The 12,732-nt window shown below is 43.0% G+C and overlaps 1 protein-coding gene across 1 annotated transcript; it reads left to right on the top strand.

The window, feature by feature from the left end:
* The first annotated feature begins 502 nt into the window (after nucleotides 1-502).
* Nucleotides 503-10,289, top strand: ACOD1 (aconitate decarboxylase 1). Its single transcript, XM_026446630.2, has 5 exons — nucleotides 503-562; nucleotides 4,506-4,667; nucleotides 5,607-5,696; nucleotides 7,324-7,529; nucleotides 9,027-10,289. The coding sequence occupies exons 1-5, from the start codon at nucleotides 551-553 to the stop codon at nucleotides 10,000-10,002; spliced, it is 1,446 nt and encodes a 481-aa protein (XP_026302415.1). The 5' UTR covers nucleotides 503-550; the 3' UTR covers nucleotides 10,003-10,289.
* The last annotated feature ends 2,443 nt before the right edge of the window (nucleotides 10,290-12,732 follow it).

Genomic DNA, 12,732 nt, shown 5'->3' with positions numbered 1-12,732 from the left:
TCCCACCTTGGCCTCCCAAAGCACTAGGATTATGGGCATGAGCCAATGCACATGGCCATGTTTCCAGTTTTTGATCTTATAAGCAAGGGTATGAATTTTGTTTGTGTGCAGGTGGAGTTTTTTTCCCCTAAAATTCTCCATACATCCATACTTACTTCCTTAGGATACATTTTGAGAAGTAGAATACCTACTTAAAAGAGTGTAGATATTCTTCTAGTATTGACATAAGCTATGTAGGCACAAAAGGCAATCCTAGTTTCACTATAACTTTACTTTTTCTGATGCCTGTGAGGAATCATATGATCAAGATTACTGTACATCCTAGCCTCACTGAATTCTTCATCCACGGAAGAGTTAAACAGTCCCTTAAAGGGGAAGTTAAAGTGAGTCTAGTCAGGAGGTGTTGAAATGATAGAAATTCTAGGGTTAGAACAAAATGAAAGGAAATGGGTTTGAGAGGAGCAAAGGGTATAAAGGCAGTCAGACATCCAGCAAACAAATTACTCCTCTGGTTCACTCCTCCTGAACTGAACTTCCTCTTTACAACAAAATGATGCTCAAGGTATTGTGACATTTTATGTGACTTACTTAAATTGCTTTTCTAGCAGACTTCTTCCTTTCTCAATTTCTTCAGTTGCCCTCTTCTTTTAAGAACTACCTGCCTCTGCTTTAACTTTTCTTATAACCTGTGGGCTTCCTAATTAACTGCATGGTGGCTTTCATTACTGTTTTACAAATGAGATACATGATTCTATTGTATGAAGTTAGGAAGGGGATGAATCACGACAAGTTCATTAAATTTTCACCCCCTAGTTTTATGTGTCCATTATGACACTGCCAGATTGTGTTTCTGTTAATCTATTTACTGTCACCACCGTCTGTAGAAGATAAGAGGGTCATGCTTTGTACCCAAGCTGGAGTGCAGTCATGTGATCACGCTTTTTGAAGTAGGAATGATCCAATATTGACTTGGCATTCTTGAGAGCTTAGAATAGTGCTGGACTCATAGTAAGAACAGTGGCTCACATCTGTAATCCCAGCACTTTGGGAGGCCGAGGTGGGCAGATCATGAGGTCAGGAGATTGAGACCACACTCATTAACTTGGTGAAACCCCGTCTCCACTAAAAATACAAAAAAATTAGCTGGACGTGGTGGTGGGCACCTGTAGTCCCAACTACTGGGGAGGCTGAGGCAGGAGAATGGTGTGAACCCGGGAAGCGGAGCTTGCAGTGAGCCGAGATCTTGCCACTGCACTCCAGCCTGGGCGACAGAACAAGACTCTCTCTAAACCAAAAAAAAAAAAAAAAAGAACTTGTGAAATTGATTTGTTCAATGGCTTTATGTTATGCCTTAACTTGTACATTAATAATCACTGTATCTAACTAAAAAGAGATGCAAATGCCATAAGAAGATCAAGCAGATCAGAAAGATATTTTAGAAATAGATGAATGCAAGGCCCACCGACAGCTGAGCAGCTGTGTGTTTATTTCCCTCACATTTCACTCCTTCATAGGCCAGGGAGAGCCATGTGTTCTTTGGCACACAGGGTGCTGCTCAGGACTTCCAGGGGATTCCAGTGCTCCACCTTCCTGTATCACCAGCAGCACGGTCTCCTATGGATGGACGGTGCAATTACCTCCAGGGCTCCATGTCACCACCCCACCTCCCTCACCTGCTCCCCAGTCTCACATTCCTCCATAAGACACCCCTGGGTCAGATCTAGCCCTGAAGAGATGAATGATCAATTACTACATGCCCCCAACTGTGGGATTTGTGGGGGTTGGAAGAGAGGTTTAAAAGAGGTAGTTTTGCTTAGAGTCAGGGATCCAATCAATATTTGAAACTCTTAAGTTTAAACCCTTTCTACCTCTCTCCCTCTGCCCCTAAAAATATTTTAACTCAAATTTCTAGCAGTGTGAAAATCAACATGATTGTTATTCTTCCACCCTAATCTGAAACTTTTGTGCCAGCATCCTTTCTCTCTACCAGCCATCTTCTCTCCTGCTTTCCCCCACCCCAAACCCCCCTCCACCTTTCCATTAAAGCTCTCAGAGACATAAAAAGTAGCCCATCCTCTTGAAAATGGCAAGTGTTCCTTGACTTGATAAATCTGACTTGAGACTCTGTAAATGGGACTAGTCAGTGGCCAGGTTGAAGGACGTTCAGCTAGGCATGGGTTCCATCTCTGTAGCTCTGTCCTGGCACTGAGCTCAGTATCAGAGAACCCCAGATACCCCAGGTCCCCTAATCCAGTAGCCCCTCACCTTACAGTTAAGATTTAAAAATGAAGTATCTGATGTTGAGATAGACAAATAAAGTTGTGCAATGATGTAGTAACCAGAGCAAGAAAGGGACGCAATCCAACATTCACTAGGTGGTGAGCAGATAGTGAAACCTGACTTAAGAGTGGATGTTTTTAACTCTACATAATAAATGCTCTCTTGCAAAAATGTGTAGAAAACAAAATAACTGTCTATGTATTGAAGAATTTGAATTTTAAAGGAACTGCAGAGTACTCCACTGCTTATGAAATTCAAGTTTCGTAGCTTATGGGTAGAAGCAGAATGAGTTTCTCCAGTAGGATGAACACAGACACTTCATACTCAACAAGTTTACACTGAGCCCATCATCACTGCTTGGAACGCTGCTCCTCTTCCTGTGTTCTCTCTCTTGGCCAATGGCACTGCCATTTCCCCATCCAGAACCTGGGCTACTGCAGCAGTCCTTTCACTGCCCCTGTCTACCCATCTCCAATCCATTCTCTATACAATTGCCTACAGGAAGCTTTCCAAAACATTAGTTCTGACCATAACTCTACTTTTCTTAAGATAGCACTTTGGCTCCAGTCTTTAGCGTGATGTAATGTTCATCATTCAGTCATAAGTTGGAAATCCATTCTCCCTGTCACCTCTGTCTCCTGTATTCAACTCTGCAGCTGAAGGGAGACAAACTCCCTCCACTTTCTCGCACCTCCCAGCCTTGGCCCTCACTTCCACTTCTACCTTTACCCTCCATTCTCATCACCCTGCGCTATTATCTGATGACTACTCTTAAGTTTTCATAACCAGATCAAGTATTAATGTCTCCACCAACAGGGAAGAGCAGGCAGTGGTTCTTAAGTCACATATGTAATTTAAAATTTTCTAGTATTTAAATTTTAGAAAATGTTTAGAAGAAACTGATCAATTAATAATGTGTTTTATTTATACCGTATCCCATATATTAGTGATATGTTGATATCAATATATTGAATATGTTTCTATTAAGACGAGAGGAATCTCATTCTGTTGCCCAGGCTGGAGTGCAGTGGCATGATCTCGGCTCACTGCAACCTCCGCCTCCCAGGTTCAAGCAATTTTCCCACCTCAGTCTCTTGAGTAGCTGGGATTACAGGTACCCACCATCACACCTGGCTAATTTTTGTATTTTTAGTAGAGATGGGGTTTTGCCACATTGGCCAGACTGATCTTGAATTGCTGACCTCAAGTGATCCATCTGCCTCAGTCTCCCAAAGTGCTGGGATTACAGGCATGAGCCACTGCACCTGGTCAATGAATTGAGTATTGATTCAGCATGTAGTGAATATTTTTAAATTATTGAGATGCTTTATATCCTTTTTTCCTACTAAGCCTTCAAAATTCAGTCTTTATTTTACTTTTATGACACATCTCAATTTGCTGCATTTCAAGTGCTCAGTAGCCACATTGGAGAGTAGCTGCCATATTGGACATAAGAGCACCAGAACACTTGAGAGCCTCCTAGAGATCCTAATGAAAACAGAATCCTGAGCTATGTTTCCAGCGGTTCCATTTCTGGGGAGAGTCTAATTTTGGTAGTCTAGAGTGGGGACCAGAAAAGTTCATTTTCAGCAAGAACCCCAGGTGGTTCTGAGGTACATGTTCATCAGACCATTTTGGACTTGATAGCTAGATGCCCTGATTGTGGAGTTAGACCTATAGGGGCTTCTGTTCAGATTCCACCATTTAAAAGCTATGAAAATTAGTGACTTTAGTTTTCTAGGTCTCAGTCTCCTTACCTGCAAAAATAACTACCTGGAGACTTGGGGGTATTAAAAGGGTAATATATTTGAGGCATTCAGCACAGTGCCTGGCAGGTATCTCATAATAGCAGCTGTGCACTGCACCCACAGAAATCCCTATTACACAGACGAGGTGTCCCTTGCATCCTCCTCCCACAACTCTCTGTGCTTCCCCCCACCACCATCCATCACGCAATACTGTGTCCTGTACTTGCTATGCTGCCCCTCAACTCGACTGAGAAGAGAAACTGGCTGCTGTGTGCTCCCACATCCCTCTGCCTCACACATAATAGATGCTTAGTACACATCTTTTTTTTTTTAGAAATTAAACTAAATCTGATCAACTGGGTTTCTTGTAGTGGAGCAAAACTCCTTACACAAAAGTGCCTCAAGGTTTTTTATAGAACAGAAGTGTGTAAGTACAGAGTGGGGTGTAGCCCTGTCCTAACACTCTTCCCTTTAAAGTCTGTCACAGAAAGCTTTGCCACAACTATCCATGGCTTGAAAGCGGGACACCTGACAGATCGCATTATTCAGAGGAGCAAGAGGATGATTCTAGACACTCTGGGTGCTGGGTTCCTGGGAACCAGTACGGAAGTGTTTCACAAAGCCAGCCAATATAGCAAGGTAAGAAGGTCAAAGTCTATGTTAGAGATAAAACCCAGCGCATATATATGTGTTACATTTAATCTATACTTCTTTTTATAGATAGCACTTGATGTACATAACACTGTTTTATATCATTTTAATAATTTTCTATGTTCCATTATTTGAGTTTTCATAGTCATCCATATTCTTTACTAAGTCACTGTCTTAAAACCATACACAGTCAGGCACAATGGCTCATGCCTATAATCCCAGCACTTCCAGAGGCCAAGGTGGGCAGACTGCTTGAGCCTAGGAATTTAATACCAGCCTGGGCAACATGGCAAAGCCCCATCTCTATAAAAACAAAAACAAAACATACAAATTAGCCAGGTGTGATAGCACACGCCTATAGTCCCAGCTACTTGGGAGGCTGAGAGGTGGGAGGATCATTCGAGCCCGAGAGGTTGGGGTTACAGTAAGTCAAGATCGTGCCACTGCACTCCAGCCAAGGCAACAGAGCAAGATCATATCTTAAAAACAAACAAACAAAATCATACACTAGTAATATTTCACAGTTTATTATTCTTATTCTCTGGAGAAAAGCCTGGTCAAGTACTCTGAGCAGAGTAGGGACGTACATGAGAGCCCCTGCTCTCCATAGGGTGTATTTGAGATCGACGGTTAGTCCATCTCTCCTGGTATTAACCCCAACGAGTAAATAAGAGTAACTTCAGATGTCCTTCCCTCGAGTACTTCCGGATCATGATCTGGGATCAAGCAACATCTCCTCTCCATTTCATGGAGGAAAGTTGTGTATTCTACAAGGATGAGAGGAATTCAATAACTAGGGCTTCTATCTGTGGCAAAGGTTCAAGTAAGAACCATGAATAATGCCTCCAAAGATGAAGAATAACTCTTGAAATGGTGACTTGGTATACTGTATTCACACTATCACTGGTTGATTTGCTTTTGTTCCAGATCTACAGTTCCAACATAACCAGCACTGTTTGGGGTCGGCCAGACATCAGGCTTCCACCTACATATGCTGCTTTTGTGAACGGAGTGGCTGTAAGGAGGTTTACACATCTTTTCAACTATTAGATAATCACATTAATTTTAGAGTCAGGAAATATCTCAGAAATTGCCCAAATTCTATATTTTACAGATGAAAGAACTGAAAGTCAGAGAGATAAAGTGGCTTACCCTCTCCCCTATGTAGTAATTCGGTTTTCATGTTTTTACAGTAAATTGATGCTTTTCAAACAGATTGTATAGTAGAGGAAAAAAGATGGAAGGATTTAGATAAAAACACCCTAAGGTATCCCAATTTGAAACCTTGAATATAAATAGCAAAAAATACAAAATCCAACATCCAGACCAAATTTCTTCTCAGTTTTTCCTGTTTGGGGCCAGTTTCTCTCCAGTAATGTGCTTTTTATTCATTCATTCATTCATTCATCCATTCAACAGATAGTTATTGAGAAAGGAACAATAGCCATATAGTGTCTGTATTTTCTGAACCAAAAATCTATACTTCTCATCTGACGGATGATTTTTATGCTTTTTCTGTGTGTCAGGGGAAGTATTCTACAAGATGTAACTTGGAAACAGACATGTTGGGATTTTTGAGATATTTTTATGATTTATGGGGACAATAGCTCAGGAGATTGAAAGTTAAAGCCAATGGTGCATTCCAAAGTAATGTCCTGAAAACAGTGGGAAGTGCACCAGAGACAGCAAATAGATATGAAAATCTATTTTTAAATGAACTTCTGGTGATTACTGTTTTAATATAAGGAAAAAGAAAATGGCTGGGAGAAAGAGGAATAAAATCTTAAAGCAGAAAATAATGATTTTTAAATATATAGCTGAAAAGTTAATCTGGATTTGAGAGTTCTTGTGCTATTCTTACAACTTCTCTAAAAGTTTGAAATTAGTTCATAATAAAAAGGTACAAAAACGTATGGCCTCATATGGAATAAATGACATTAAACTTGCAGTGCAACTTATTTAAAGGGTGGAAGAGGAAGGAATCGCCAGCCACCTGATTCTGCAGCTTTGTTTTTAAAGGGGATTATAGATCTTTCCAGGGTCCATGGCAGAGGGACCTTAGGCCACCAGGGCAAGACCCAAGCTCCTTGGGGCTCACAAGCTGCTCTCCAAGGTACTCCCCTCCTCTGGCAGAGGAACAGCATTTCCCATGGGCCGGCCACGTGACTAATAATCACTGCCAGGCCAAATGCGGTAGCTCACGCCTGTAATCCCAACAATTTGGGAGGCTGAGGTGGGCAGATAACAAGGTCAGGAGTTCGAGTCCACCCTGGCCAACATGGTGAAACTCCGTCTCTACTAAAAATACAAAAATTAGCCAGGGGAGCAGGGGGCACCTTTTATTCCAGCTGCTCCAGAGGCTGAGGCAGGAAGATTGCTTGAACCTGGGAGGCAGAGGTTGCAGTGAGCCAAGATCATGGCACTGCACTCCAGCCTGTGTGACAGAGCAAGACTCAATCTCAAAAAAGAAAAAGAAAAAGAAAAAAATCACAGACAGTTCTCAGATTTTCTTTTCTGAGAATCAGATCAAAAGAATCTCACATAAAACAAGGTTATCACTAAACTAAGTCCTTAGTGTTCCAAAAGCCATTGCAGTAAGGGAAAATTTAAGGTTTTTTGTCGCTGTTTGTGTCTGTTTACATAGATTCACTCCATGGATTTTGATGACACGTGGCACCCTGCCACCCACCCTTCTGGGGCTGTCCTTCCTGTCCTCACAGCTTTAGCAGAAGCCCTGCCAAGGAGTCCAAAGTTTTCTGGCCTTGACCTGCTGCTGGCTTTCAATGTTGGTATTGAAGTGCAAGGCCGATTACTGCATTTTGCCAAGGAGGCCAATGACATACCAAAGAGGTATGGAGAGAATTTACCCCATCAAAAGGTAGTCATATCCCCTTCATCTGTCAATCATTATCTCTGTAGAGCTTTCTCACTTAGAGGCCGGCTCAGGGGAAGATGTTAACATTAGCACAGGTAGATAAGTCAATACACCAGTCACATACGAAACCCTCTATCCACATTTAAAGAAGTGACTTCGAGAGTGCAACCTGGACCATGAGATAAATTGGGCCTCTCGTCGCAAGGTGATTCATGTCATTCTGGCGTTCATGGGTGTACTGAGTATTCCTTATTTCATCCTCAGAGCAGAATCTATTCTGAGACTGGCTAGCGTCCCTCAGACTAACGAGGACATTCAGAATATCCTTACCCTGACTGTTCATCCTGCAGATAAAAAATGGTCAAATGTCGGCCACATCATATGGCTCAGTCTCAGATTTATGTTGCCACTTGGCCAGCCTGCTAGGAGAGCAGTTAATTGAAATACTGGGTAGTGAAGTTTCACAGTTTCTTCAAGGCCCACAGTTCTCACAGTTACTTAGGTGAGATTTCAGCAATCAATAGCTGTTGCCTTTCTGGCAATAACTGTAATGGTACCATTTATAAAGAACTCACTATGTGCTACACACTATCGTAAACATGTTAATTTATTCAAAGCTCCTAAAACTCTAAGAGGTAAACGCTATTATTATTAGCATTTTGTTTTATTTTATTTTATTTTTTGAGATGGAGTCTCACTCTGTTGCCAGGCTGGAGTGCAGTGGTGTGATCTCAGCTCACTGCAACCTCCGCCTCCCGGGTTCAAGTGATTCTCCTGCCTCAGCCTCCCAAGTAGCTGGGACTACAGGCATGCACCACTACCCCCAGCTAATTTTTGTATTTTTAATAGAGATAGGGTTTCATCATGTTGACCAGGATTGTCTCGAGCTCTTGACCTTGTGATCTGCCCGCCTCGGCCTCCCAAAGTGCTGGCATTACAGGCATGAGCCATCGTGCCTGGCCTTATTATTATTATTTTTTATTATTATATTTTTTGAGGCAGTCTCACTCTCTCACCCAGGCTGGAGTGCAGCAGCATGATCTCAGCTCACTGCAGCCTCTGCCTCTCAGGTTCAAGTAATTCTCCTGCCTCAGCCTCCCAAGTAGCTGGGACTGCAGGCACCCACCACCACGTCCCGCAAATTTTTGTATTTTTAGTAGAGTCAGTGTTTCGCCATGTTGGCCAGGCTAATGTTGAACTCCTGACCCCAGATGACCCTCCCATCTTAGCCTCCCAAAGTCCTGGGATTATAGGCATGAGCCACTGCACCTGACCTATCACCATTTTGTGTAAGAAAAAATCTACAGAGAAGTTGAATAACTTTCCCCAGATCACATAGCTAATAAAGTAATGGAGCTGAGATCTGAACCTGGACAGTGTGACTCCATTATCAACGCTCTTGATGACTATGCTATCCTGCCTCCTGGTGATTAAGGTTTGTACATTTCCAACTCTGCTTCTTTGCTTTTCAGATTCCATCCCCCTTCCGTGGTAGGAACATTGGGTAGTGCTGCTGCTGCATCCAAGTTTTTAGGACTTAGCTCGACAAAGTGCCAAGAAGCCCTGGCCATTGCTGTTTCCCATGCTGGGGCACCCATGGCCAATGCTGCCACTCAGACCAAGCCCCTCCACATTGGCAATGCTGCCAAGCATGGGATAGAAGCTGCATTTCTGGCAATGCTAGGTCTCCAAGGAAACAAGCAGGTCTTGGACTTGGAGGCAGGATTTGGGGCCTTTTATGCCAACTATTCCCCAAAAGTCCTTCCAAATCTAGATTCCTACAGTTGGCTGCTGGACCAGCAGGATGTGGCCTTTAAGCATTTTCCTGCACATTTATCTACCCACTGGGTGGCAGACGCAGCTGCATCTGTGAGAAAGAACCTTGTAGCAGAGACAGCCCTGCTTCCAATTGACTACATTAAGAGAATTGTGCTCAGGATACCAAATGTCCAGTATGTAAACAGGCCCTTTCCAGACTCGGAGCATGAAGCCCGTCATTCATTCCAGTACGTGGCCTGTGCCATGCTGCTTGATGGTGGCATCACTGTCGCCTCATTCCTTGAATGCCAGATCAACAGACCACAGGTGAGAGAGCTGCTCAGTAAGGTGGAGCTGGAGTACCCTCCGGACAACTTGCCAAGCTTCAACACACTGTACTGTGAAATAAGTGTCACCTGCAAGGATGGAGCCACCTTCACACATCGCTCTGATACCTTCTATGGGCACTGGAGAAAACCACTGAGCCAGGAGGACCTAGAGGAAAAGTTCAGAGCCAATGCCTCCAAGATGCTGTCCTGTGACATGGTGGAAAGCCTCATAAAGACAGTCGAAAATCTAGAAGACCTAGAAGACTGTTCTGTGTTAACTACACTTCTCAAAGGACCCTCTTCACCAGAGGTGGCTTCAAACTCTTCAGCATATAATAATTCTATCACAAATCTCTCCTGAGGCTTACCAACATCTAAATGACTTTGCATTTGGGGAGATTCAATGATTTGGTTTATAAAGCAAGGGTCTGCTGCTTGGTTTGCCCAGGAAAAATGAACCAAGATGGAGAGAGTCCAGAAAGAACTATATATATCTGGAAGGAGATTTCTCCTGTAAATTTTGCAGAACAGTTCCAATTACTTAAATCAAGAGAAACACACACACACAAAAATGAGTTTATAAGCATTCACAAGGGTGAAATTCAACTCACCTGTGATTTACTTATAAAATTAACCTTTTCATAGGAATTATGTGTGGACTTCATGAGCCCCAAGGCTTTAGAAGGATGTGAACCTGCATGTATATTTTCTGACAGTGGAGAGGGCTCTGGTGCGTTGTGTCACCAACAGATCTCCTAGACCATGGCTTACTACCAAGCCCTCCACAGTGCAAGGGGTGCTACTGGGGAATGGATGGGTTTAAATCCTGCCTCTGCCATTTACTAGATGTAGCCTTGAGCATGTTACCATTATCCCTCTGCCTCAGTTTCCCTATTTGTCAAGCAGAAATAAAAAGCAGTCTGGAAAAATCACATTTTGGCTCTAGAACCTATGGTCTTAAGCACTACAATATATCACCTTTCAATAAAAAATATTTGAATCAGAGTTGCAATAAAGAATGAAAAGGAAAAAAGAGAAGTAAATATGTGAGTAATTATATAAATACTAAACTGTAGAAAATAATAGAAGTGTCATGGGGATTAAAAATGCAACACTAACAATCATAGTTAATGTGTTACAAATCCCTGGTATTGTTCAATAAAAGGGCAACGTATTAACTCTAGATATTGATTAATAAGTATGCTATATTAGTCCGTTCTCACACTGCTATAACAAACTGCCCAAGACTGGGTAATTTATAAAGGAAAGAGGTTTAATTGACTCACATTCCACATTACAGAGGAGGCCTCAAGAAACTTAGAATCACGCCAGAAGGAGAAGCAAACACTTCCTTCTTCACATGATGGCAAGAAGGAGAAGTGCTGAGCAGAAGGCAGGAAAGCTCCTTTTAAACCATCAGATCTCAGGAGAACTCACTATCATAAGAATAGCAGCATGAAAGTAACTGGTACCATGGCTCAATTACCTCCGACCAGGTCTCTCCCACAACACATGGGGATTGTGGAAACTATAATTCAAGATGACATTTGGGTGGGGACACAGTCAAACCACATCATTCTGCCTCTGGCCCCTCCCAAATATCATGCCCTCACATTTCAAAGCACAATCGTGCCTTCCCTACAGTCCCTGAAAGTCTTAACTCATTCCAGCATCAACCCAAAAGTCCAAGTCCAAAGTCTCATCTGAGACAAGGCAAGTCCCTTCTGCCTATGGACCTGTAAAATCAAAAGCAAGTTAGGTACTTCCTAGATACAATGGGGGTAAAAGCACTGGGTAAATCCATCCATTCCAAATGGGAGAAATTGGCCAAAACAAAGGGGCTACAGCCCCCATGCAAGTCCAAAACCCAGCAGGGCAGTCAAATCTTAAAGCTCCAAAATGATATCCTTTGACTCCATGTCTCACATCCAGGTCATTCTGATACAAGAAGTGGGACTCCTATGGCCTTGGGCAGCTCTGCCCCTGTGATTTTGCAGGGTACAGCCCCCGCCCCGACTCCCAGCTTCCTTCACAGGCTGGCATTGAGTGTCCACAGCTTTTCCCGGCACACATTGCAAGCCGTCAGTGGATCTACCATTCTGGGGTCTGGAGGATAGTGGCCATCTTCTCACAGCTCCACTAGGCAGTGCCCCAATGGGGACTTCCTGTGGGGGCTCCAACCCCACATTTCCCTTCTGCACTGCTCTAGCGGAGGTTCTCCATGAGGTCTCCACCCCTGCAGCAAACTTCTACCTGGACATCCAGGCATTTCCATACATCCTCTGAAATCTAGAAGGAGGTTCTCAAACCTCAATTCTGACTTCTGTGCACCCACAGGCTCAAAACCACATGGAAGCTGCCAAGGCTTGGGGCTTACACCCCTTGAAGCCATGGCCTGAGCTATACCTTGGCTCATTTCAGCCACATCTGGGATGCAGGGAACCAAGTAAGTCCTGAGACTGCAGAAAGCAGCAAGGCCCTGGGCCCAGCCCATGAAACTATTTTTCTCTCCTAGGTCTCTGGGCCTGTGTTGGGAGGGGCTGCTGTGACGACTTCTCACATGCCCTGCAGACATTTTCCCCATTGTTTTGGTGACCAACATTTGGCTCCTTGTTACTTATGTGAATTTCTACTACTGGCTTGAATTTCTCCTCAGAAAAAGGGTTTTTCTCTTCTGTCACATCATCAAGATGTAAACGTTCTGAACTTTTATGCTTTGCTTCTCTTTTAAACATAAGTTTTAATTCCAAACCACATCTTTGTGAATACATAAAATAGGATGATTTTAACAGCACCTAAGTCACCTCTTGAATGCTTTGCTGCTTAGAAATTTCTTCCACCAGATACCCTAAATCTTCTCTCAAGTTCAAAATTCCATAGATCTTTATGGCAGGGGCAAAATGCCACCAGTCTCTTTGCTAAAACGTAGCAAGAGTCACCTTTATTCTAGTTCCCAAGAAGTTCCTCATCTCCATCTGAGACCTGGATTTCATTGTCCATATCACTATCAGCGTTTTGGTCAAAGTCATTCAACACGTCTCTGAGAAGTTCCAAATTTTCCATATCTTTCTATCTTCTGAGCCCTTCAGAC

Source organism: Piliocolobus tephrosceles, chromosome X, assembly GCF_002776525.5.
Source record: "Piliocolobus tephrosceles isolate RC106 chromosome X, ASM277652v3, whole genome shotgun sequence".
Classification (NCBI taxonomy): Eukaryota; Metazoa; Chordata; class Mammalia; order Primates; family Cercopithecidae; genus Piliocolobus; species Piliocolobus tephrosceles.
Note: the sequence above shows the minus strand (reverse complement) of the source record. Positions and strands in the feature narration are given on the sequence as shown.

Excerpts from the sequence above, each read along its gene's own strand:
- ACOD1 (XM_026446630.2), top strand. Across the intron at positions 4,668-5,606 it reads AAGCCAGCCAATATAGCAAG|ATCTACAGTTCCAACATAAC; the intron begins GTAAGAAGGTCA and ends CTTTTGTTCCAG. Across the intron at positions 5,697-7,323 it reads CTTTTGTGAACGGAGTGGCT|ATTCACTCCATGGATTTTGA; the intron begins GTAAGGAGGTTT and ends CTGTTTACATAG.